This window comes from Salmo salar, chromosome 25 (assembly GCF_965601325.2).
Source record: "Salmo salar chromosome 25, fSalSal1, whole genome shotgun sequence".
Lineage (NCBI taxonomy): Eukaryota > Metazoa > Chordata > Actinopteri > Salmoniformes > Salmonidae > Salmo > Salmo salar.
Genome location: NC_138315.1, coordinates 12,078,404 through 12,101,585, shown reverse-complemented (window position 1 = coordinate 12,101,585; position 23,182 = coordinate 12,078,404). Strand labels below are relative to the sequence as shown.

The 23,182-nt window shown below is 42.5% G+C and overlaps 1 protein-coding gene across 4 annotated transcripts in view; it reads left to right on the top strand.

Moving 5' to 3' along the window:
- LOC106586158 (kalirin) overlaps positions 1-18,263 on the top strand; it is a 259,188-nt gene extending 240,925 nt beyond the window's left edge. For 3 of the 4 annotated variants that reach the window (XM_014173061.3, XM_014173066.3, XM_014173068.3), the window contains 19 exons: positions 153-239; positions 354-446; positions 583-633; positions 879-956; positions 1,711-1,896; positions 2,139-2,310; positions 2,771-3,012; positions 3,228-3,484; positions 6,305-6,437; positions 7,902-7,961; positions 9,389-9,416; positions 9,680-9,842; positions 10,525-10,646; positions 10,839-10,970; positions 11,532-11,696; positions 12,082-12,160; positions 12,339-12,539; positions 13,044-13,182; positions 14,297-18,263. In XM_014173061.3, coding sequence (XP_014028536.1) covers positions 153-239; positions 354-446; positions 583-633; positions 879-956; positions 1,711-1,896; positions 2,139-2,310; positions 2,771-3,012; positions 3,228-3,484; positions 6,305-6,437; positions 7,902-7,961; positions 9,389-9,416; positions 9,680-9,842; positions 10,525-10,646; positions 10,839-10,970; positions 11,532-11,696; positions 12,082-12,160; positions 12,339-12,539; positions 13,044-13,182; positions 14,297-14,842 — 2,934 coding nt within the window. In that variant the 3' untranslated portion in view covers positions 14,843-18,263. The remainder of the gene's footprint in view (positions 1-152; positions 240-353; positions 447-582; positions 634-878; positions 957-1,710; positions 1,897-2,138; positions 2,311-2,770; positions 3,013-3,227; positions 3,485-6,304; positions 6,438-7,901; positions 7,962-9,388; positions 9,417-9,679; positions 9,843-10,524; positions 10,647-10,838; positions 10,971-11,531; positions 11,697-12,081; positions 12,161-12,338; positions 12,540-13,043; positions 13,183-14,296) is intronic. The other variant, XM_014173062.3, reaches the window with a different exon arrangement.
- The last annotated feature ends 4,919 nt before the right edge of the window (positions 18,264-23,182 follow it).

Here is a 23,182-nt window from a genome sequence, read left to right as displayed (position 1 = left end):
AGTGGAAGAGAAATCAGAGGAAAGATCATTTTCACATTTTCAACCGTTTGACCTGAAAAATAAATGAGAGGAAAGATAATTTTTGCATTTTCAACCGTTTGACCTGAAAAATAAATGAGGAAAGATGCTAGTATTATTTTTCTTTTATACAGGAGAGGCGACTACACATGTATGTGGTTTACTGCCAGAACAAGCCCAAGTCTGAATTCATTGTCGCCGAGTACGACACATTCTTCGAGGTGAGCCGTACAACACTTTTGAGAATTCTTGAGTAGTCTGAGAACAGCTTTGTGTAATATTTTCTTTGCGTTTATAAATATGCCTAATGCTAATTGCATATAATTCTACTTTAGGGCGTACAGCAAGAGGTCAGCTCAAGACTTGGCATAAGTGACTTTCTCATAAAGCCAATTCAGAGAATTACCAAGTATCAGCTGCTTCTAAAGGTAAGACTACGACGCTAAATTCCTGGCATACAAGTAATCCCTGAAAGACATGCCCTTCGATATAATTACCTGAAACTAATGGAGGTTTTTCTCAATGCCCTATTGATTACACACAACCTTCTTTTTCTTTCTTCAGGACTTCTTAAAGTATAGTTCCAAAGCAGGACTAGATTGCCAAGAGATGGAGGTAACAGAAGCAATTTGCGATTACAACTATACTGTATGTGTTGTTGTCTATAGGTTGCCAAAATTCCAGTAACTTTCCCAAAATACCTCGTTTACCAGAGGGAAAAACCAGGCAATCCTCCTGATTCCGGGAATCTTTCAACCAGGAAGTCCCTGGAATTTTGTAACCCTATTTGATGTTTTATGTATCCATCATCACTTCTGTATCAATGTCAATGCTCACACCATTCTCAATGTGTTTTACAGAAAGCAGTTGGTTTAATGTCCCAGGTCCCCAAGCTGTGCAATGACATGATGAATCTTGGCAGACTCCAAGGCTATGAGGTGCTGTACATTTCATGTCATTTCATTTAGCCAGGATATTCCACTCAGTAACAACCACCACTGTTTTCCAGGGAGTCGAACAAAAGCATGCGCAGGAAATAGGAAACAAATAGCGCCGCAGATCAAGAGTGTGGTATAATTACATTTGTTATGGCATACATGTACAGGATTTTAGTACCAGGATCAGCTATGATTTTTAGGATTGTTTCAACCCATGCTCAGTTTGTGAAAAATGTTGAATGACTCATGAAGCCGTGTTACTGGACTATTTAACTCCAGCAGGTCATGACTTAGTCTGTTTGTTCTTCCACAGGCGTAGTAAAAATCACTTTGATGACACTCAGACTACATGAAATCTCTGACCTCTAAATTAAGCAAGGATTTGCCTAGCCTGCTGTAACAGTGGCGAGATCAAAGCACTGTGTTTGCCAATGGCCTGGATGGCATCGTATTCCCTATATAGTGCACTACTTTTGACCAGAGACCTATTAGGCCCTAGTCAAAAGTATTGCACTAAATATGCATTAGGGTTCCATTTGAGACGCAACCCTGGTCTTAGATCCAGTACAAGGGTCTGCTGTTAGCTTTATGACCTGGTGAGAAGAGAAGGGGCTGTTAGACTGGGTAATGCTGTTGTGTTGACAGACAGACTGGGGCATGGCTGACTCTGCTTTATTCTCCAGCGTTGATAGATGTTGAGTCGTAACTGATCCTGTGTGTGTGTGCGCGCGCGCTCCCCCCCCCCCCCCCCCAGGGTAAGCTGACCAGCCAGGGTAAACTGCTGCAGCAGGAGACGTTCTTTGTAACGGAACAGGACACGGGCGTTTTGTCGCGCAGCAAGGAGCGCAGGGTCTTCCTCTTTGAGCAGATCGTCATCTTCAGCGAGCTCCTCCGCAAGGGCTCGTCCACCCCGGGCTACCAGTTCAAGAAGAGCATCAAGGCAAGTCATGTCAAAACAACAGTGAATGCTATTGGGACATCATAGACCAGAAACTTTTAGGCAATTTCCTGCTGTTGCATTCAATCAATCAACCAAACTAAATTGTCCCCAGAGACATTTTGGTTTGAAAGCAGGGTTGGAGAACATTATAAAATACAGAGTCCATAGAAAAGACCACACACACAGCGTTGTTGATTAATTGAGCAGTGTTGAGTTAGCGTTCTTGTGTTTCATTGTGACAGGTGAGCTACCTGGGCTTGGAGGAGCATGTGGACAACGACCCGTGTAAGTTTGTGCTGTCGTGTCGAGGCTCGGCCGAGCGCTTCACCCTGCAGGCGGCCAACCTGGACATCAAGCAGGTGTGGGTCCAACATGTCAGCCAGGTCCTGGATGCCCAGAGCAACTTCCTGTCTGGTGAGAGAACTTCCTGTCTGACATACGCCTCTAACTTCATTAGCTTAATCTAGGGTTGCAAGATTCCGGTAAATTTCCCAAGATCCCCAGAAGTTTTTCCAGAAATCCTAGTAGGAGGATTCCGGATTCCATGCTTACTCGCTCATGATTCAGAAAGTCTTCCAATTAAGATTCCTGGAAAACCTGGGAAATGTGAGAAAGTTCCCTGAATTTTGCAACCCCAGCGTTATTGTCAGTAGTTGGATCAAAACCCATTTAGTCATAACTACAGCCTCAACACTAGAGTAATACTATTTTCACCTATTTTCACACTATTTTCACCTATTTTCACACTTTTCACTATTTTCACACTATTTTCACTATTTTCACCTCTATCATGGTCCTCATTCGTCAAACACAGAATACGCACATGTGGCTTTTCATTTATTGATTGTGTGTAACATTGGGACTATCACCACAGCCCTGCAGTCTCCCATTGAGTACCACAAGGAGAAGGGTTGTTCCCAATCCCTCACCAGAAACCCGTCGGGCAGTCGGCCTCCCAGTTCCAACAGCAGGCCCCTCTCCTCCTCCTCTGTGGGGGCAGAGAAGCCCCCCCTGGCAGGACCGGGAAGGACCCCAACTCCTCTCAAACTATCTACCTCCAACGGCAGCTCCTGCTTTGACCCCATGAAACACAGCGAACGCTATGACTCCACTAAGGTGAGTCCGGTCTGTTGTCTGCCCTAGTTTCACATTTCAACAGGAGATGTTGAAACTTTGTTGACTTTGAACTTGCAGACAAGAAGTACTGAAGTTAAGGAATTGAGTTAATGTATGTAATGACTCATGTTATTTGAATGTGCATATCCATGTTGATTTCCCCTGTCATAATACAATCTTCCTTCATCTCCCACCCCATCCCCACCCCTCCATAGCAGCATGACGGCATTGGATGTAACGGCATGTCCTCCACCATGATGGTGACCCAGGACTACAGTGCACTGAAGGAGAATGAGATCTGTGTGATCCAAGGCGAGATGGTGCAGATCATGGCCACCAACCAGCAGAACATGTACCTAGTGTACCGGCCCGCCAACAGCCAGTCCCCTGCGGCCGAGGGCTGGGTCCCAGGCCACATCCTGGGCCCCCTCACTAAAACGCTCAAAGACAGTACTGCTGACGCAAGCATCAAGTAAGTGTCCCTCAGCCTCGCCCCCACCCCCACAGAGCTGCTCTTATTGGATGAGGTGAAAGTTGAATCTGCTCCAATCCCCCATTATGGGAACTAACTCGGAAATGTTGGACGACAACTGGGGTCATTTTTTTTCTCCTTATTTTTTGTTAATATATGTAAAGGCTTAATGAGTAATTCTCTGAAAAGAGTAAAAGGACTTTAGAGAATCATGGCTTCATGTAGAGGAGACGCACCGAGAAAATCTTACATCCATGTGGAACTGACTGGTCTGGACTTTTATTTCTGTTTCTAACACCGTTTTTTTTTTCTTTACATGTTTTGAAAAAAAGAAAGGCCTTTTGATGGACTGGGGCCTATTTCTCCAAGTGGAGAAAGTTTGTTATTGTCTATGGCAATTTGTACAGATTGTGGTTTTTGTTTTGTTATTTTTGTGTTAATTTTTTTTCTTCATATTTTATTTGTTTAATATTATCAGATATGTTGGCAGTTTACTGTAAAAAGTTCATTTGGTTTGTTTACTGATGCGCTCTCTCCAGTACATTCCTGTATAAAGTATTTTGCACTATTTAAGAGAATCCATATTAATGAAGTCAGGTTGTGCAATATAATTATAGTCACAATGTTCATCATTGTACTTGTAGTCTAACTAATAATTTTAAATGTATTTTAAATATGTAAAATACAATTTTGACATGAGTTTGCAAGGCAACATAAGTTGAACTTGTTTTGCGTTAGAAGATCAGTTACATTGTTAATATTGGTAAAATACTATGACACTGCACTAGTGCTGCGCGGGTCAGCTGTTTGTTTACCCGCACCCGCCCGCAATTGCTAATAACCCATCCGCAACTGCCCAACTATATGTGATTAAGTGAAAATCTGAGGCCCGCAACTGACCATAGCCCGCTAATATAGAACTAGTACAGGCCCAGTGTACTACTTTTGTGAAAAATAGAAATTTGCAATTTATTTTTTATTATTAATATTGTTTTTTTTATTGAGATTTTTCAGCACCCCTACTTCCTGCGGCTATGCTGATTAAGATATGTTTCTGCTTATAATTTCTGAAATTTTTGTAGGCTATTTGTTAGTCAACTTGTCTATAATTAAATACATGCAGCTTCTCTTCTGTCATTTTATGTTGCCCTAGAAGACTAAGTAAACCCTTTCTCACCAGAATGTAATAAATCGCTAAAATGAATGCTTCAATCTTGTTGACGTCGGTAAACTTTTCTGTCGTCTGCTTATTTCACGGAGCAAAGACATTAGGGACCGGGGAGAAAACGCAATAGCAAAAACAAAATTGAAAGATTTTCTGTGCAAAATTTCCAAATGACATCAGTATGAACGGTTGTAAGGAAATAGAAAGCTATGAAAACGACCCAACATGTTTCTGATAAGATTTCAGTTTGGTTTGGATGCATATTTCATGTGTTTGAAATACTAAAGATAGCATCTCTACAGACTGTATCTCACTGCACATTCACATTCTCTCAAAATTCTGAAAGAAATAAGTCATATTTCTCTACTCCTGTTCCTGAATCAAAATTTTGCCTACATTTGGTATATCATTTTACTGCAAGAAATTCTTAATTCTGCAGGAGTTAATATTATGCGAGAGGTTATAGACCTACAGTCAGTGTCCAGTGTCCTTGACGTGCCAGAGGCCTATTTGAACTCCCCGTCTTGTGACTGTCGAATTTGTATAGCGCCTCACAATCGTCACACATAAGTCGGAACTGCTATCATCCACTTTTACCACGTCGCCAAATCTCTCCCAAACATTACCTTTCTGGCCCTCCCTTCTCTTTATTTTCAACTCTCCATTTAGCAGCTTTTCTCTTATTGAATTAAACTCCGACATTGTCCTTTTTGCATCTGTGGATCGATGTGAATTTTTGTTCTGCCCGTCCCCAAAAAGCCCTAACCACGGGGACTGTGGGTTATGAGTCAACTGCGCATCACTACTCTGCAATCAAACTGCATGTTTCTCCACTGACCATTGCTCTTACAGCGTTAGACCTAGATTCCATTCTTATCTCACATTGAGCATAAAAGGATAGTGAAATCAGTTCAACCTGTTCTTTTATCATGTTGATTTCAATTTGTAAAAATAAAATAAAAAGTTTCATTGTGGCTTTACCATCCATTTCCTCCCAATGACGGACCATTTCTAAATCGTGGGCTTTATTAAAGTGATCATTCTTCTCATGGAAATGTCCTGGTGTTTTATAAATACATTCACAAACACCACTTCTGGGATCTATTTTCTCACACACGAGTGATGAGGTTTCAGAGTATTTCAAAAGCACACTGGTGTATGCACTTTTTATATGATTTGTTTGTTTCTTTGTACCCGTTTCGTTGACGTTGTCTGATGTAGTAGACTGCTTGTTTTAATTTTCTACTAACCACGCCGGTCCTCGACAAAAGTTTGTTGTGTACAAAGCAGCGTCATTGAAAATCTCATGACAAGTGGTTGGCAAGACATCTTATGCCCAACAAACTAGGCTGCTTTGACACAAATTGTCTGTCCACTATGGTGTAAGAGAATCAAGGTATGGTAGCGTAATGGAGGAGCTTTCTTCGCCGCTTTGTGGGTCTGAATTTCTAATATACCATGACATAAAGATTAACTTTAGTTTTTCTATTTGAAAATTCTGTTCCAAATTTGTCTTTCTTTCTCTCGCCTTCTTTTTTCTCTCAGTCTTTGATTTGATTTCAATAATGTTGGCTAGCCCCACTCAATCCTCCCTGCACCTCTGCCCTCAGTGTGTGTAAGCCTGGATTTGACTGGTACATTTCTTGGCACAACAGGAAATCTCTTTCATGGAATACCCTGCGCTCGAGAAAGCGAGCGGAGAAGGATAGCAGTGGCAAGGGTGATGCAAAGGTTGAGAATGGACTCCGTAAGCCCAAGGAGATTCTCAGCACCAAGGTCACTGTCAAAGTGAGTAAGCGGGCTGTCTACGGAGATGGTGTTCTGTGTCCTCGGCTGCCACTCTCTCACCTGTGTGTTGTGACTCGTGACGTTAATAATCTCCAACACTGAAACACTATGATAATCCATCTCTAACTACACTGTCTGCTCTCAATTTGGTTTGACGCCCCCTTATGCATGACACTAATGAGTCAAGTGACTTCTTTGTCTGTGTCAAGTTTGCTTTTGGATAAAGGTAGACTCAGCAAAGTTCCGTTGCCACGAGCAGTATCGCAGATATTGAGATGAGCGAGATGCACGACTTCGCTCTCACACAGTCACACACAGTATCTGCTCGTGCACGGGTTCGCTTCACACTCTTACAGGGTGCGAGCCACCAGACCAAAATGGCGGAGAAGCTTAGCCTCTCACTTCAACGCCCTTAGTTATTGCAGAAATTAACCCACTATGCTGTTTACTTTCTGCATCTACATCATATCGCTGAGTCCACCTTTAAGATAACTTTAGTTTTCGTAAAAATGTATGACTTTATTGACATAACACTGTGAAACCACCATTTTGATAACATATGACCTGGAGCCCATTGAGCTATGGCCTAAACGAAAACAAGCCCTCATTCATGGGTTTAGCATGCAGGTATTAACTACACAAACCATAAGGTGTTGTGTTTCAGTGAAAACATACTGAAACTGGATCTTACACTACATTATATTTCTGTATCAATATATACTAGCAGTGCATTTTAAAATAACCCTCATCGAGTCCATATGATGCTGAGTCTGCTGAGCCATCTTTCATTTGAAGCATGTTAGAGTAGATTGTTTTTAATTTGTCAACTATGTCCATTGGATACATTTCACTTTAAGTTTGCCTGCAAGTTTTGTCCTCGCCACTGTTTGACTATTTATGCCACTGCCGTTACACACTCCCTACTACATGAAATAGAAACTTAGAACGAAATGTGTGTCATCAATCATTTTGTGTTCGATTGCATTGTTTCAGGTGTCAGCGCTATAATTTCTATGATTTATTTTTGCTTAATTGGTTCATTTCCCAGCTCATGCAATATGTCCATGTTTATGCATTTTTACCTCAGGCTCAGTGGTTCCCAAGCAACTCTTTACAGATTCCCTCTTTTTTTTTTTCTTCTTACATCGAAGCCCTCCCACATACAATATGCTGGATTGGCCCTTCAGCCTTTATCCCCAAAGGCACTCCTAGATAAAACAATGATTTCTTTACACTGTAGGTGTATCTATCCAATCCTTTCAGATCTACTGTGCTTGGAGTATTTGAAATTCAGCACAAGACAGATTCTCTGTCTTTAGCACCACACTTACTAGTAAGCACAAATCCTATATCAACAACCCATACACATTAGCCTCAACAGAATCCTGACCGTGCCTCTAGCTTGGGGACCACCAGGCCTTTTGTAACAGCTCTAATTTTGCTTTCTCTTATCCCACACTTCAGGAGTCAAACAGCTCAGAGGAGTCAGATTGTGATGATGAACTCCCCAAAACTAGCATGGAGGTAGAAATACACACCGATCTGTCATGCATGCATGCTGCCCAGTTGAGTTTCTGTAGCTACGTCTAGCAAGAGGAAACTACACACAGCATCATAGGGGTTTTCACTGTGGTCAGGAGCTTTCTACGAAACGCCAGGTTCCACATGTTCCATTAGCTAGCTTTTTCTTTCTCTCCATAGAAATAGAATCACTAGAACAGGCTTCCCCCATTCAACTCAATGGGTCTGCAATGGGTGGACCAGTTGCCATTTTGAGTATGGTTTCATCCTCAGCAAGAACCAACAGGAATATTTTTGTTCCTGCTTCTTGTTTGATAGGATTTTCTCGTTCCGGCCTCAGAGAGGCCATGGGTGGAGTTTGTAAATGCATTTGCCACTGATTGGTGCACAGTATTAATACATCAGGTAAGCACCTGGAACACACGAGCAAAAGATGTTGAAAAGACATTAAAAAAATATGTTAAAAATACGTATTTTTGTTTGAAAATATGTATTGGGCTCACATGCGTCATTGTAACTCATGTATAGCCTGTTGACCCCAGGAAGAGTAGCTGCTGCATGTGCAACAGCTAATGGGGATCATAATAAACTTAACAAGCTTGCCCCCTTTCAAAGCTTGCTCGGTCCTGTGTGGCCCGTTTGGTAGAGCATGGCGCTTGCAACGCTAGGATAGTGGGTTCGATTCCTGCAGGGGCCACCCATATGAAAATGTATGCACGCACTACTGTAAGTCACTTTGGATGAAAGTGTCTCCTAAATGCCATGTATTATTATTAATTAAATTGCTGTAGTTCCTCAGTTCCAATTCCTGATCGTTGTCATTGAAAAGCACCCTCCTGTTTGCTTTGACAGACTTGACCTCAACAGGCTTGTTGTAAAGAGGTCCACACTTTTTGATTGCAAAACAATACATTCATTCCTATATTCCTTCGCTAGTTTAGCTAGCTGCTCTATGTGCCACTTTTTCTCTTCTGGGGAAGAGTCCATGGAAGCCGTGTGGTTTCCATGGGCCATTACTGCAACCTAGTGTTCCTACGCTGAAATACATCTCTCCCAGGGATGGTTAGGTTTGTGAATGTGACAAAGCCTCTCACACAAACCCCCTTAAGCATGTTACTACTCCTGACCTCTTTTTTTTGGATCCCCTGGTGATTGTGCCTTGTTATGCATTTTGTTCAAATGGGTTCAGAAGATCTTTAAAGGCACGGTATGCCTAAATGTCACAAATATGTGGGGTACGATGCCCTAGTACTCCTGTATTGCAACTCGTTTGTAAATGGTAGTACACAAATAGTGACACAGAACTCTGAGGTATGTATGTATGTATTAGCTGTTACGTTTCAATTTTGAATTAGCAAAACAGTTCATAATTCATATTTCAACATTATAGTTCATTCATATTGCCTAACAGCCATGCCTTATCTTTGCAGATAATGAATCCCAATTTTATACAAGAAGGTAAGATGGACCATCAGAACATAAACGATTACATTTAAATGCTTAAGAGTGAAATCAATAATCATTTAATTACTGATATGTCGTGGTTGCGTCTCATATGGCACCCTACTCCCTAATAGTGCACTACCTTTGACCAGAGACCTATGGGCCCGTGTCAAATGTAGTGCACTGTATCGGGTGCCGTTTAGGACGTAGCGTATACACTTGCAGTTTAGAATCATGTGGTGTGGTTAGCTGACACTGCTGTGTGGTAATGTATTTAGTTGCTCCAGAGTTCCTGATCTCACTAGCGGATGTGACATGTGCATTCGGGGAGACGGTGGTCCTATGCTGCAAAGTGTGTGGACGTCCCAAACCCAACATCACTCTGAAAGGACCCGATCAGAGCCCGCTTGTCAACAACAGCAGGTTCACTATAAACATTAGGTAAAGGAACTATGGTTTCTAGTTAAAATGTGGTCTTGATGATCACGAGAAAATCAGATGTTGGATGCCGCCGGTGGGGGTCCACGGAGGAAGACGTCAGAGGACAGACTGATAGGCTGGAATAGGAGAAATGGAACGGTTTCATTTATTCCATCCTCTGACGTCTTCCCCCCCCCGGCGGCATCCAACCTCTGATCCTGACTAAGAAGTGGAAGTGCATACCCAAATTCCTCAAACCTAGTAAGAGCAGGAAGTGAGATTAAAGAAATGTCTCTGGCAGGACAGTTATCTTCCTATTGGATGACTAAAACATTCTGACATAATTGCTTAAAGGTAATGTCTGTGGCCTAATCCCATGGTAAATCCATTGTCTGCATCCCAAATGGTTCCATTCCCTATAGAGTCCACTACTTTTGACCAGTAGTGCACTCTAGGGCTCTGGTCAAAAGTAGTGCACCATACAGTGTGTAAGAAATGGGCTGCCATTTGTGACGCATCCCTAGGTAGACTAAACACATGTTGCTGGAGGAACAACATGAACTTTAGCTGGAGCTCAGTTAAAGGTGCGATCAGCAAAAGCAGATACCAACGTGGCATATTCAGTTTCTGGAGAGAAAGGTCATGTTCTATTCTCGGGCAAACCAATTACACCTACTCGCTTGTTCTCTGTCCTTGTCTCCAGGGATACGGGCGACATTCTGCTGAAGATCTGTAACCTGATGCCCCAGGACACTGGCATCTACACCTGTGTGGCCATCAACGACCATGGCACCGCCTCCTCCTCCGCCTCCATCAAAGTACAAGGTGCGAACAGGGGATATGAATCATGGATGGAGGGTGGACTTTCGAGGGGCTCTTCATCGGCTTGGTCAAGCAGAATGACCACTGCGCTCGCGTTTCACTTCAGAATGTGCGCTATCATGAGATCAGGCTCCTTTCACAAGGCTAGCCCTCCATGGCCATTGAGACTGATGTTGGGCTCATGTCTGTTTTCAGGTATTCCAGCAGCACCTGCGAGGCCAGTGGCCCAGGAGGCCAGTAGCAATGCAGTGATCGTCCACTGGCTCCCCCCAGCCAGCTCGGCTAACTGTGCTGTGTCTAGCTACACAGTGGAGTACAGGCAGGAAGGTGCAGTAGACCCATCTCTCTTCTGGCTCTGGGGTGAAGTTTCCCCTAGGTACAGATCTAGGATCAGCCTCCCCAAATCTTAACCTTAAAGCTGCAATATGTTACTTTTGGGGCGATCTGACCAAATTCGCATAGAAATGTGTGTTATACATCTGCCATTCTCATCGAAAGCAAGTCTAAGAAGTGGTAGATCTGCTCTATGTGCACTTTCTATGCTTCCTGTTCTCATGTTTAGTTGTTGCGTCTTTTACTTTGGGATGTGTACACCAGCTTCAAACAGCTGAACATACAATATGGAACAGATATTTCACAGCAGTTTAGATAGTACAATGATTCTCTACACTATATTTCCTTGAAATTAGGTGAACTAGAATTTTTTTAACCACCATTTCTGCATAGTGTATCTTTAACCATTAGTGAGGAAAATGCTAAACTGAACCAAGATCAACATCTAGGAGCAACTTCACCTTACACAACTCTTCCGCTTTCCAAATCATAAGCTACAGACAGTCACCTGTGATCTTTCAACTATGACCTAACCTCTCATCCTCTTCTCTGCAGACTCCCTGGTGTGGCAGCAGTCGGTGGTCTCCACAGTAGATGTGTGTGTGAAAATTGAAGATCTCATTCCTGGGGGGCACTACCAGTTCCGGGTCAGTGCCAGTAACCCCTGGGGTATCAGTCCGCCAAGCGAGCCCTCAAACATGGTGACCCTGCCCAGCGGGAGTGAGTCAAACCCTCCATCTTCACACTACAAGCAGGGAGTAACGCTATACCTAGACTGGATTGCATCCCAAATGGCACCCTATTCCTTATATAGTGCACTACTTTTGATCAGGGCCTAGGTGCCTGCTCCTAGAATGCATACCAAATGGCACCCTATTCCCTATATAGTGCACAGCTTTTGATCAGAGGCCAATGGTCAAAAGCAGGGCACCATGAAGGAAATAGGGTGCCATTTTGGAAGCGGATTCTTACGATTGGCATTTCACTTTTTTTTACTATTTACTTTTATTTTGGGAGGTCCTCGAGGAAATGTTACTGTATGCATGTAGCTACGATGTAAATATTGAATAATAAAATATTCAATTTGTTTTCTTTCTATTCTAAGCTTCCACATATGATGGAACGGGCATTCAGTGGAAAGCCAACTTTGAATCGTCTTTCACAGAAATTTGTGAGATCGGACGGTAAATTGCACACCCCTACACTTTTAAAGTAGCTAACCATAACTGTTTAAAATCAAAGTATTGTATTGGGATTTTTCACACATGTCATACAAATTCTCAACAAGGCTAACTGCAGACGTTTTATAGGTACAACAATTACATGTTTTATGTGTTACAACTACTCCTCTCCTTTCTCCAGGGGCCGATTCTCTGTAGTGAGAAAGTGTCTGAACAAGGCCAGTAAGAAAGAGGTGGCTGTGAAGTACGTCACAAAGAAGATGCAGAAGAAGGAGCAGGTAGCCCACGAGGCAGACATCTTATGCCACGTCCAGCATCCTCAGCTGGTGACTCTGACTGACACCTATGAGTCCCCCACCTCCCTCATGCTGGTCTTTGAGCTGTAAGGACCTTTCTGCTGTGGACTTGGGCTGATTCTCAATTCATCTTTCCTCGATTCCTCGTATCCTCTCTCCTCGCCTCCTTCTCAAAATGCACTGGAGAACAAGGTCTGGGTGGAGGGACTATTGACCTTATCCTACAATACGATTGAGAAAGAGGCGAGGACAGAGGATGTGAGGAATCGAGAAAAGATTAACTGAGAAACTGTGATGTATTATTTGATTGTTTTTGCTTTTTGACAACTCCTCTCTGTGTTGCTTATGGCATGACAATCATAGAGTTGGACCCAGGCTAGGGATTATAGCCTTCACTTGGCTTTGTTAGTGAACAGTCTTTGTCTGCTTCCCAAATGGCACCTTATTCCCATAGTGCACTACTTTTGACCAGAGACCTATGGGCCATGTTCAAAGTAGTGCATTATATAGGGAATAGGGTGCCATTTGGGACGGACACATAGCGTCTTAGAGTGTGTTCTGAATGAATGGTTGTCTCGTGTTGTTTCCAGGCTGGAGGGCGGGAGGCTGCTGGACTACCTGGTGGCCCATGATGAGCTGATGGAGGAGAAGGTGGCCTTCTTTGTGAAGGACACCTTAGAGGCATTGCAGCACCTCCACACCTGCAGAGTGGTACATCTAGACCTAAAGGTAAGCACAAAGTACATATCCGCACCACTGCTAAGGACATATGGTGCAAATACAATGTTATTAAAGTGACATTACACTTTCAAAGTTTGAGGGATGTTTTCAGACCTCAAAAGTGGTATCACGTCAAGATGAAACCATGTCCCACGAAACCGGTTGAGTAGATCTAACTATACACTGAGTGTACAAAACATTAAGAACACCTGCTCTTCCCATGACACAGACTGATCAGGTGATTCTAGGTGAAAGCTTTGATTCTTTATTGATGTCACCTGTTAAATCCACTTCAATCAGTGTAGATCAAGGGGAGTATGACAGGTTAAATAAGGATTTCTAAGCCTTGAGACATGGATTGTGTATGTGTGCCATTCAGAGGGTGAATGGGCAAGACAAAATATTGAAGGGGGTATGGTAGTAAGTGACAGGTGCACCGGTTTGAGTGTGTCAATAACTGCTACGCTGCTGGGTTTTTCACGCTCAACAGTTTCCCATGTGTATCAAGAATGGTCCACCACCCAAAGGAAATCCAGTCAACTTGGCACAACTGTGGGAAGCCTTGGAGTAATTTTATTTAACCTTTATTTAACTAGGCAAGTCAGTTAAGAATTTTTTTTTTATCTACAATGACAGCCTACCCCGGCCAAGCCCTAACCCGGATGACACTGGGCCAATTGTAAGCCGCCCTATGGGACTCCAAATCACGGACGGTTGTGATACAGCCTGGAATCGACCCAGGGTCTGTAGTGACACCTCTAGCACTGAGATGCAGTGCCTTAGACCGCTGCGCCACTCGGGAGCCCAACATGGGCCAGTATCCCTGTGGAAGGCTTTCGACACCTTGTAGTCCATGCCCCAACAAATTGAGTCTGTTCTGAAAGCAAAAGGGGGTGCAACTCAATATTATGAAGATATCTCAAAAGCGTTTCCCTACACCCGCAATAACATCTGCTAAATATGTGTATGTGACAAATACAATTTGATTTGTATGCCTCCACCCCAAATGAATGGAAATTAGTTCACTTTTAAGGTCCGAAAACATCTGACAAACCTTCAGCGAAATGTCCCTGATCTTGGTCAAATCCATTTTCAAATGTGTTCTTCTCTTCTGTGTCCTTAGCCTGAGAACCTCCTGGTGGATCTCCACGTGCCTGTTCCCTGCATTAAGCTCATAGACTTTGGAGATGCGGTCCAGGTGTCTGGCCACCGTTATGTCCACCTGCTCCTGGGGAACCCAGAGTTTGCTGCTCCGGAGCTGATCCAGGGCACTCCGGTGTCGCTGAGCACGGACGTGTGGAGCGCTGGTGTCCTGGCCTACGTCATGCTGAGCGGCGTCTCGCCCTTCCTGGACGAGAGCCTAGAGGAAACGTGCGTCAACATCTGCAAGCTGGACTTCTGCTTCCCCGAGGACTACTTCCAGGGAGTGAGTCAGGCGGCCCGGGACTTCATAAGCTCTACCCTGCAGCAGGACCCCAGGAGGAGGCCCAGTGCCACCACCTGTCTCCAGCATCCCTGGGTGGGCGCCCACAGTGGAGACTATTCCAAGAACCCACTGGACACTGGTCGCCTGGCCTCCTTCATCGACAGACGACGGCAGTTGCACGATGTGCGCCCCGTCACCAACATCAAGGGACTGGTGACCAGTAGCATGGGACACACCCTATAAACACCCTATGAATACAACACACAGGTGGAATGAAAACACACTGTTAGCAGTACTACAGGACTCTGCCATTGATACATGGTTCCCCATGAAAATGGAACTCTGGATAGGGGATAATAACTTGTCAACAAACATGTTATGTGGATATCATGTCTGTGTTCAAAATGCCAGTGGACAAGACATTGACATTTGATTCATTGAGATGTTTCAGAGCTGTAGTATGAAGCCATAGAAGCCATATTACTCTTGTTGTGTCCATCTATTGTAAGTGTCAACATTTCTAAATATCATCCTTGGAAATTATAACTATCAGAGAAAGATCTATGAGAGGTAGTATAACTGTTGAATGTAATTTATTGTAGAACGTGGTTAACACTTGAGTAAGTGCTATTGTATGTGAAGAAACATTCAGCATTGGTCCCTTGGAGCAGTGGTTCCCAAACTGTGGGGTCGGCAGGGGGGCGCAGAGCAGTACCAGTTAAAAAAGTTCTTTATTTTTACTATTTTCTACATTGTAGAATATTAGTGAAGACATCAAAACTATGAAATCATGTAGTAACCAAAAAAGTGTTTAACAAATCAAAATATATTTTAGATTCTTCAAAGTAGCCACCCTTTGCCTTGATGACAGCTTTGCACACTCTTGGCATTCTCTCAACCAGCTTCATGAGGAATGCTTTTCCAACAGTCTTGAAGGAGTTCCCACATATGCTGAGGAGTTGTTGGCTGCTTTACCTTCACTCTGCTGTCCAACTCATCCCAAACCGTCTCAATTGGGTTGAGGTCGGGGGATTGTGGAGGCCAGGTCATCTGATGCAGCACTCCATCACTCTCCTTCTTGGTCAAATAGCCCCTACACAGCCTGGAGGTGTGTTTTGGGTCATTGTCCTGTTGAAAAACAAATGATAGTGGGACTAAGCTCAAACCAGATGGGATGGTGTATCGCTGCAGAATGCTGTAGTAGCCATGCTGGTTAAGTGTGCCTTGAATTCTAAATAAAACATACAGTGTCACCAGCAAAGCACCCCCACACCATCACACCTCCTCCTCTATGCTTCATGGTGGGAACCACACGTGCGGAGATCATTCGTTCACCTACTCCGCATCTTCCAAAGACACAGCAGTTGGAACCAAAAATCTCAAATTTGGACTCATCAGACCAAAGGACAGATTTCTACCGGTCTAATGTCCATTGCTTGTGTTTCTTGGCCCAAGCAAGTCTCTTCTTCATATTGGTGTCCTTTAGTAGTGGTTTCTTTGCAGCAATTTGACAATGAAGGCCTAATTCACGCAGTCTCTTCTGAACAATTGATGTTGAAATGTGTCTGTTACTTGAACTCTGTGAAGCATTTATTTGGGCTGCAATCTGAGGTGTAGTTAACTCTAATGAACTTATCCTCTGCAGCAGAGGTAACTCTGGGTCTTCCTTTCCTGTGGCGGTCCTCATGAGAGCCAGTTTCATCAAAGCCGTTGATGGTTTTTGCAACTGCACTTGAGAACACTTTCCAAGTTCTTGAAACTTTCCAGATTGACTGACCTTCATGTCTTAAAGTAATGATGGGCTGTTATTTCTCTTTGCTCATTTGAGATGTTCTTGCCATAATATGGACATTGTCTTTTACCAAATAGGGCCATCTTCTGTATACCACCCCTACCTTGTCACAACACAACTGATTGGCTCAAACGCATTAAGAAGGAAGAAATTCCACAAATTAACTTTTAACAAGGCACACCTGTTATTTGAAATGCATTCCAGGTGACTAACTCATGAAGCTGGTTGAGAGAATACCAAGAGTGTGCAAAGCTGTCAGAAATGTCCAGATCAACTAGCCCATGTCAGCTAATGTTTTTATATTTAGGTTTTTTAGCCCAATTGTTTTGTCACTCAAATATCAAATGAATACACATTAGTCATGGCAACATGTATAGAATTGCAAAAAAATGAACTTTAAAATGGCAAAATGTTCTTTGCACCCCATGACAAAATGTGTAGAATTGCAGGAAATACGCTTTAAACCTGCAAAATGCTCTCCACCAATAAGAGGGGTGTGAACAGTCTGTCATGAACAGTGCTTGTGCACATAGAAATAGATGTCGCGGGATGTTCCCCATTGCTGGAAGGGGGGCCCAGAGTGAAAAAAGTTTGGGAACCCCTGCCTTAGAGTATGCATCAAGTGTGCATAATGTGTAGATAGAGTATAATGCCTATTTTTCCAATTGTGAGATTTGAGGTATGAATGAAATAATCTAACACGATTGACTTGTCACATCACATTATACTGAATTTTTGTGTCAGTACACATCTGTCACCTCCATGATCATTTCAAATGTGTTTTGTTGGTTCACTTATGTTTCTTTAAGAGACCATTCATAAGACTCAAGTTCAGTTGTAATTGAATGTTAAAACTACTTATGGAAGGACCTGCTGCAAATTTCGATCCAAATCGGCAGTGCACATAAGTGTTGTATATTTCTGTTCTCAGACCCAAATCGTTTACAATAAATCTGAAGTCTTCACATTTTGATGAGGGAGTAATTCATTTCTAGTGCTTATTGTCCGCCATTTACTCAATATGATTGTTTGCTTGTGCGATGAGCACTGACGGGTCTAGAACACTGATTGAGCACTTAATGTAGGATAGCCTAGTCCCAACAGTGTAGGATTCGAAACCCCAGCTTTTAGTTATTGTTTTTTTAAGTATTGTTTGTTATTTAAGTATTAGAACTGGTAACTTGATTTGATTTGAAGTCTTTATTTATTTATTTATTCTTATTATGAAACGATATTTGTTTCTAACTTTTTGTTACAGCGGCCGCAGAGCATCATACTTATCATTGATAAGTGGCTTTTCTGTGACGTGCAGTCACACATGCTGTGTACATCAACAGGCTCTAAGGGGGCATCCTAAATGGCACTCTATTTCCTACGTAGTGCACTACTTTTGACCAGGGACCATAGCACTGGTCAAACGTAGTACACTATAGGCAATCGGGTGCTATTTGGGAAGCATGTTTATGAATTTTGAAGAACGGTCTTTTTCATCAAGCACTTAAAGTATTATTCTGATCTTAATGGCATTGAAACGGCAACTCATAAACAACCATATGTACATATCGAACCAAACACAAGGCTGATAATATGCTCCATTGTACAACGCTTCAAACCTACTACTGGGCAAATTGGTGTATCAGTTCCGCTTCATGTTGGCAAGATACAGTAATACTATTTCTACCTAACACTGGGTGGTAAAATGCTTATAGTTCAATACAGTAGCCTATGCTTTCTTCAAAAAAATGTTGACATCATTTCCTGTGCTATAAGTCTGTGTGTACAAATTATACCAGGCATGTCCTTTCTTACACCATATGGGCTGTTTGTTTGTTACTGAATGTTTAATAATAAAAAGTGCTTGTTTCTAGAAAACTTGTGCCTTTTCTTTCTCCTGCCAATGGAATTTGCACAGGGTATTTTAAATCTGTAGGAGTCATTTTATGCAAGATGCGATTGCTTCAATATCAGCACGGCACTTTTTTGACGAACATTAAAAAATATCATAAAAGGTAGATGGAGAAAATCTGACCTTACTGAAATGGAAATTGAGGACCCTAACTCCATACATTTAATTTCCCTACACACTTGACAATAACCCCTGGCATGATTCTTGCCGTGTAGCCTGAATTCGCCACCACATGTCATGCCAATTAGATGTTTATTTCTGCTGAGCATAACCGCGGGAAGTAGGGGTTCTGAGGGTGCTGCAGAAGAAAAATAAAATAAGAAAAAATAAAAATGTCACCGAAGTAACACACTGGGCCTTTACTAGTCCTATATTAACGGACCGATAGATGCCATCTGTAGCTGGCCAATTATCCCCACACATCCCCCCAGCAGGAAGGCAACAACAACAAAAATGTTGACTAAAGTCATTCCAATCACAATTCAAATAAAGAGGCTGTTTACCGTATTGGCTGGCTTTAGGACCATGTGGAACGTTGCGCGGAGAGAAGCTGCCAGTCTGTGTGCCTTTTGTAACTTTTAGCCCCTTAGAGTCGATTTCTGTGCCCCTGCGGAAATGTAATTAAGCTAGATATAATTTAAATTAGATATCTGGTTTTTGCATTGGATACGTCTCAATCCACGGCATCCGCCGATGTCACACTTCCTTCCGCATCTTCGGTGAAAGGTGACAGAGCTAAAGCGGTGTTTGTCAGACCATGAGACATGCCAAAAATCGGACTTTTCACAAAATCATCTGTAGGTTTGGCCTACAAACTAGTATGACCCCTCTATGGAAAGATGAGACTCTCACGAACACGATGGGGTTCTCCTTTTGAGACAGGTCTGAAGTCGGCACAGACGATCAGCCAACTTCTGTCTGAACAATTTGGGCTGCACACTAATACACTATACAGTATGACCGCTGTGGAAAGTTGAGACTCTCACGAACACGTACATGACGGTTGTTTTTCTCTAGGACGCCAACATGCCTCACAAGACTCTTCTGAAGGTCCCCGGTACCAATTGAACAAAAATGAATGGACGTATGTAGAGATGGAGACTGTTTAGTGCCAAAAAGAAGGGGTTAAATACATGTAGAAAAATATATACAGTACCAGTCAAAAGTTTGGACACACCTACTCATTCAAGGGTTTTATATTTTCGACATTGCAGAATAATAGTGAAGACATCAAAACTATGATATAACACATGGAATTATGTAGTAACCAAAAAAGTGTTAAACAAATCAACATATATTTTATATTTGAGATTCTTCAAAGTAGCCAGCGTTTGCCTTGATGACAGCTTTGCACACTTTTGGCATTATCTCAACCAGCTTCATGAGGTAGTCACCTGGAATGCATTTCAATTAACAGGTGTACCTTGTTAAAAGTTAATTTGTGGAATTTCTTTCCTTCTTAATGCGTTTGAGCCAATCAGTTGTGTTGTGACAAGGTAGGGGTGGTATTCAGAAGATAGCCCTATTTGGTAAACCAAGTCCATATTATGGCAAGAACAGCTCAAATAAGTAAAGAGAAATGACAGTCCATCGTTTATTTAAGACATATATATATATACTAATATTTCCTGATCTTTCTTATAACTCTCAGATATAGGACAGACATTTCAGAACATACTTCCTTTAGATTTCTTGGGAGGACAATCAGTTGTTCCATGTAGTGAATAGGTTATTCAATGCGTTTGTAAAGGCTAATAGCAGCAAGATACTTCAAGGGGTCTTATAATTCCAAATCAAATAGCAAAATGATCATTGGTGAAACAATTCCATATAGCTTAGTAGAAAACCCCTACCTTGAAGGGATTAGACTCTTATGTGTTAGAAAGCAGAGTAGGGTTGAATGGCAGGAACCCGGTCACCAAGATTTACCGGGACGCTGTCCATTCAGCAGTGATGAATCACGGCGTGACCTTAATGTGTAGATTTTCCTTTTGTGTGTCATGATTTTCTTAATTATTTGGTCGAGGTTGTTGGTCTTTATGCATCCTTGTCGATTGAAGGCCTAAGTAAATCCTTTGACATATGCCTTTTATTTCAGTTCACGTGTAGGATTTATCTGGCATCATTTACATTCACAGTCAGCTGTTTTGTACTCCGGTTACATTCGCACTGATGTCGGTATTTGAAGTCGGCCTTTGACGGGTGTATTATGCTTCTATTTCATTGCAATTTATGCGCTGTTCCATTAGTAGGCTAAATTAGTCAATGTAGCCTATGTATGATGAGGTTGAGTAGTACATTGAACACGCCATTCCACAGACCTTTAAAACAAATATATACCTAATATTATCAGAATGGCGCAGGAGGAGATGGCTGCCGTTTTACGGTCTCCAAACCAATTGTGCTATTCTGTGTTTTTTTGCCTTATTTGTAACTTATTTTGTACATAAAGTTTCTTCCACCGTCTCGTATGACCGAAAAGAGCTTCTGGATATCAGGACAGCGATTACTCGCCTTGTACAGGATGTAGATTTTTTCTTTAAAGAGTCGATGTCTGATTTACTTCAGACATCCGACAAGGCCCAAATCCCCGCCATTCGCATGAAGAAGAGACGAAGATAACGAGGAGGTAGGTCGGGGCGCCTTGGAAGGATCTGACGGCGAGTGGGTAATCTGCCTCTACCATCAGTCCTATTAGCCAACATACAATCATTGGATAACAAAATAGACGAGCTACGATCACAAATATCCTGCCAACGGGACATTAAAAACTGTAATATCTTATGTTTCACAGAGTCGTGGCTGAACGACGACATGAATAACATACAGCTAGCGGGGTTTTCGCTGCATCGGCAAGATAGAACAGCCACCTCCGGTAAGACAAGGGGTGGCGGTCTGTGTATATTTGTAAACAACAACTGACGCACAAAATATAATATTAAGGAAGTCTCGAGGTTTTGCTCACCTGAGGTAAAGTATCTCATAATAAGCTGTAGACCACACTATTTACTATATTTTTCATAGCTGTCTATCTACCACCACAAACCAATGCTGGCACTAAGACTGCATTCAATGACCTGTATAAGGCCATAAGAAAACAGGAAAACGCTCATCCAGAGGCGGCGCTCCTTGTGGCAGGGGACTTTAATGCAGGGAAACTTTAATCCATTTTACCTCATTTCTACCAGCATGTTAAATGTGCAACCAGAGGGGAAAAACTCTAGACCACCTTTACTCCACACACAGAGACACATACAAAGCTCTCCCTCTCCCTCCATCTGGCAAATCTGACCATAATTATATCCTCCTGATTCCTGCTTACAAGCAATACTAAAGCAGGAAGCACTAGTGACTCGGTCAATAAAGAAGTGGTCAGATGACGCAGATGCTAAGCTACAGGACTGTTTTGCTAGCACAGACTGGAATATGTTCCGGGATTCTTCCAATAGCATTGAGTACACCACATCCGTCACTGGCTTCATCAATAAGTGAATCAATGACGTCGTCCTCACAGTGACTGTACGCCATGGATTACAGGCAACATCCGCATTTAGCTAAAGGGTAGAGCTGCCGCTTTCAAGGAGCGGGACTCTAACCCGGACGCTTATAAGAAATTCTGCTATGCCCTCCGATGAACCATCAAACAGGCAAAGCGTCAATACAGGACTAAGATCGAATCGTACTACACCGTAACAAAATATTTATTTATGGAGGTATCAGGGAAAGCTATGTGCTTTGTGGGCAAAGAGAGCATCGCTGTCTTGAAAGACTACAACTTGTACCGACACTTCCAGATGAAGCATGCAGAGAAATATAGAAATATGTCTTCTGAGCAGAGGGCAAGTGCATCGAAAGAGTTGCTTTCTCAGTTGCAAAAGCAGCAAGGACTTTTCACAAACTGCATTCAGCAAACGATGGAATTGTGAGAGCTAGCTACGTATGTACTGTCCCACAAAATTGCTTAACATAGCCAGCCATTCACTGAGGGTGAATTCATTAAAGAACGTTTAATTGACTGCAGCAAATCTTTGCCCCGACAAGAAAGAGCTGTTTGAAAATGTTTCCCTGTCAAGAAAACAGTGGCACGGCATGTTGAGGACATCGCAGAGAATATGGAACAACATTTGAAAGACAAGCTAAAGGATTTCACCTATTTCTCCTCGGCCCTGGATGAGAGCAGTGATGCACTTGACACGGCGCAGATGTTCAAATTCTTACGAGGCATAACCCCAGACTTTGAAATTACAGAGGAGCTTGCTTCAGTGCAGTCAATGAAGCGAACAACCACAGGGAAAGATTTATTGGAGGAGGTAAATAAGTGTGTGGCAAAGCTGGGACTGAGTTTTGAAAAGTTATCCAGTGTGACCACTGATGGGTGGCCAAACTTAACAGGAAAAAACATTGGCCTTTTGAAAAGGATACAAGATCAAGTACAGTTGAAATCGGAAGTTTACATACACCTTAGCCAAATATATTTAAACTCAGTTTTTCACAAATCCTGACATTTAACCCAAGTAAAGATTCCCTGTCTTGGGTCAGTTACGATCAACACTTTATTTTAAGAATGTGAAATGTCAGAATGATAGTAGAGAGAGTGATTTATTTCAGCTTTAATTTCTTTCATCACATTCCCAGTGGGTCAGAAGTTTACATACACTCAATTAGTATTTGGTAGCATTGCCTTTAAATTGTTTAACTTGGGTCAAACGTTTCAGGGTAGCCTTCCACAAGCTTCCCACAATAAGTTGGGTGAATTTTGGCCCATTCCTCCTGACAGAGCTGGTGTAACTCAGTCAGGTTTGTAGGCCTCAGTTACATCAGCTCGCACATGCTTTTTCAGGTCTGCCCACACATTTACTATAGGATTGAGGTCAGGGCTTTGTGA